Source organism: Nomascus leucogenys, chromosome 7b (genome assembly GCF_006542625.1).
Source record: "Nomascus leucogenys isolate Asia chromosome 7b, Asia_NLE_v1, whole genome shotgun sequence".
Taxonomy (NCBI): Eukaryota; Metazoa; Chordata; class Mammalia; order Primates; family Hylobatidae; genus Nomascus; species Nomascus leucogenys.
The window spans coordinates 8,697,380-8,700,874 of NC_044387.1; the positions used below are offsets into that span (position 1 = coordinate 8,697,380).

A 3,495-nucleotide genomic window follows, 5' to 3' on the forward strand; every position below is an offset into this window, starting at 1 on the left:
GGTTGCAGTGAACAGAGATCTTGCCACTGCACTCCAGCATGGGTGACAGAGTGAGACGGTCTCAAAAATAATAGGCCGGGCACGGTGGCTCACGCTTGTAATCCCAGCACTTTGGGAGGCCGAGGCGGGTGGATCACGAGGTCAGGAGATTGAGACCACGGTGAAACCCCGTCTCTACTAAAAATACAAAAAAAAAAAATTAGCCGGGCGCCTGTAGTCCGGGCTACTCGGAGAGGCTGAGGCCGGAGAACGGCGTGAACCCGGGAGGCGGAGCTTGCAGTGAGCCGAGATTGCACCACTGCACTCCAGCCTGGGCGAATGAGCAAGACTCCGTCTCAAAATAAAATAAAATAAAATAAATAAATAATAAATAAATAAATAAATAAATAAAATAATAATAAAATACATAAAATATAAAATAAAATAAATCAATCCCAATTTTCAGTGTCTCCATACTGTACCAAACATCAATCTTCCTTGACTCCAGTGAGTACCATTCCAGATTTGGAAACTATTCCCCCGGATCTCACTGGGAGCTTCCAGCACATCACAGATCCACCTTCCTCCCCGGCCCCTGCGGACTGCTGCTGCCTCCAGCCTCCTCCAGATTTCTCACTTTCTTCTTCCCACGGGGGGCTGCCATGCTTGTGACAAACAACACTGAGCACACACTGCACAGGGTGGGGATATGCACGCACACATCAAACACATTCACTCATGTTAAACACACACAGCACACCAAGCATGTTGTACGCCCACTCTGCAGTGAGAGAAAGGAGGTGAAGTTTAGCTTGATGCCACAATGGCCTTTCTTTTTCAGATAAAACCCTGATTCTGTCTCCTGGAACAGACCTAACAAGGGTAGAGATACCCATTCTCGACTGGCTTTCAGGTCACATTGTGCCCACAGCACCTGCAGACTGACCTCCTGATGGGGATGCCCCATGCTCCACTAGCAGACGCTGCAGGATCAGCAGGAAGTGGCCTCGGATAAGACCGCCCACTTGGATATCCTCGTTCCTCCTCAGGAAGGTCCTCAGGCTAATCAGTACCTTGTGAGCTGTGTCCACTGGGCTGGAATAGATGAGGTCCTGAGCAGGAGAGAAGAAAGCCAGAGATCAGAGGGTACTGCAGTTGGGGAAAAGTGACAATGCTTCGAGGGGCAGGAAAAGGGCCCATAATTATGGTGTCACAAAAACTGGGTAATCTGTCACTTACTCAGCACCTATTATGTACCAAAGCTCTTCTAGGTGCACTGACACCTCAAAACCGTCCCTTAGAATAGGTCCATCATAGGCCGTGCATGGTGGCTTATGCATGTAATCCCAGCACTTTGGGAGGCCGAGGCGGGCGGATCACGAGGTCAGGAGATTGAGACCATCCTGGCTAACAGGGTGAAACCCCGTCTTTACTAAAAATACAAAAAAATTAGCTGGGCATGGTGGCAAGTGCCTGTAGTCCCAGCTACAAGGGAGGCTGAGACAGGAGAATGGCATGAACCCAGGAGGCAGAGCTTGCAGTGAGCCAAGATCGCACTACTGCACTCTAGCCTGGGCGACAGAGCGAAACTCTGTCTCAAAAAAAAAAAAAGAATAGGTCCATCCTATTAAATCCATCCTCAACGGGAGAAAACAGGCTCAGAGAGATTACGTGACTTGCTAGAGGTCATATAAGCCAGTGGCACAGACAGAATTTGAATGCAAGTCTCTTAACTCCAAGCCCAAAGCTCTATTTTCCAGGATGCCTCCCTCCTGCAAATGGAAGGATTAGGGTCAAGAGGTTGTTTTCAAGACAGGGAACCTGAGTGTGCCTTAAAGAAGAAAAGAAGGAGAGAGACATGATGTCACTGGGCAGGGAGAGGATAAATTAGGACAGATTCAGTGCACAGGAAGGCAAGTGAGGACCAGGTCAGGCCCCTTCTCTACCAAGGCATCTGGCTATCTCTGCCCCAAGCTATAAAGGCCTTAGGCTCAGAAGATGGGAAGATGCTTTTTATTTTGCTTTCAGGGTTATTTTAATGAGTATATGTTAAAGACAAATCCAGTCAGAAGCTGCACCAGAGGCTACCCTACTGATAGCTCCTGGCATCTGCTAGCTCAAAGAAGCCAATTCCTTTGGACAGGCTAATGTGCTGGGCCAGTTAGGACTGAGGGTTATGAATCCAAGGTCACACAGACTCCCTCTCCAGGGAGGACAGCTACTGACACACAGAGAGATATTGCTACAATGCATCTGGCCAGACAAACCCAGGTGTGCTGATCACTGGGCAGAAGGAGAGGGATGGGGTCACAGGGATGTCTAAGTTTGGCTCTCAGAAACCTCCGCAGTTGCTGGAAAAACAACTATATATCAGTAACAACCACTCAGGGCCTAATAATGTCACGTACTATGTTGTGTTTATACAGTAGCTGTATATTTGTTTATACATTATTTATACCTCTACAATAACTCTTCCATATAGGTGTCACCCCAATTTTTCAAATGAGAAAACTGGGGCAGGTTAATCAGTTTACATATCAAGAAAGTAATAAAGTTGTAAATTCGACTGCACTGTGAGTTAATGAAGGGAAGTGATGAGGTCTACTTCATCTTTGTCACCTTGTAGGGACTCAGAAAACATCTCTGAAAAGAAAAGGGTCACAGAATGGGGGGGCTAGAGAGAATCTAGATAATTTTTTCCAATACCTTTACTTTACAGAGTATGAGGCTGAAGCCCGATGGGAAGGGAGGGGCATGATTTGCCAAAGGTCATAGAGCCCAGAGTCAAACCAGTTTCCTGGTCTTGTGCCTTCACCAACACATCACTGCCCCACTGTCACAGAGGTGGTCCCTCAGAAGTCTGAGTTAATGAATGTCCCTCAGAAGTCTGAGTAAAAATGTTATAAAAGGAAGGGGCTACTCAGCTTTGTGTGGCTATGGTGAATGCTGGAGGAAGAGGAACGTGAGGACCCCACTATATGGATCAGTGGGAAGGCTCTGGGCAAAACTATGACCCAATCTGTAGTCTCTGCTGTCCAGAACTCTCTGGGACTTGACAGACCAGCGTAACTTGGCCAAAGAGGAAACAAACAGAGTTTCTGTGATGTCATTGTCCCTTCACATCTAAAAAACCTACATGAAAGACCACCCATTCATAAGAGTGGCAATTAACAGCTTTGTTTTCAGCTGTTAATTACCCATATCAAAAACAGAAATTGGTATCAACACAAATTTTTAGACTCTTTTTCCTTCCTCTGGCTAGAAGCTGGGGAGAAGTGGTAAGAATTATATATATGAACAGACAACAAAGTTGTTCCTTGCTGTTCTTTTTTTTTTGTTTTTTTGTTTTTTTGAGATGAAGTCTAGCTCTGTTGCCCAGGCTGGAGTGCAGTGGCTCGATCTTGGCTCACTGCAACCTCCGCCTCCTGGGTTCAAGCGATTCTTCTGCCTCAGCCTCCTGAGTGGCTGGGACTACAGGCGCATGCCACCATGCCTGGCTAATTTTTTGTATTTTTA

General features: G+C 46.7%; 1 protein-coding gene across 1 annotated transcript in view; it reads right to left on the reverse strand.

Annotated features, from left to right (window-relative positions):
- The window catches only part of MEI1 (meiotic double-stranded break formation protein 1), a 101,688-nt gene that overhangs the window by 22,090 nt on the left and 76,103 nt on the right, over nt 1-3,495 (reverse strand). The window contains exon 21 of the mRNA XM_030815192.1: nt 926-1,091. Coding sequence (XP_030671052.1) covers nt 926-1,091 — 166 coding nt within the window. The remainder of the gene's footprint in view (nt 1-925; nt 1,092-3,495) is intronic.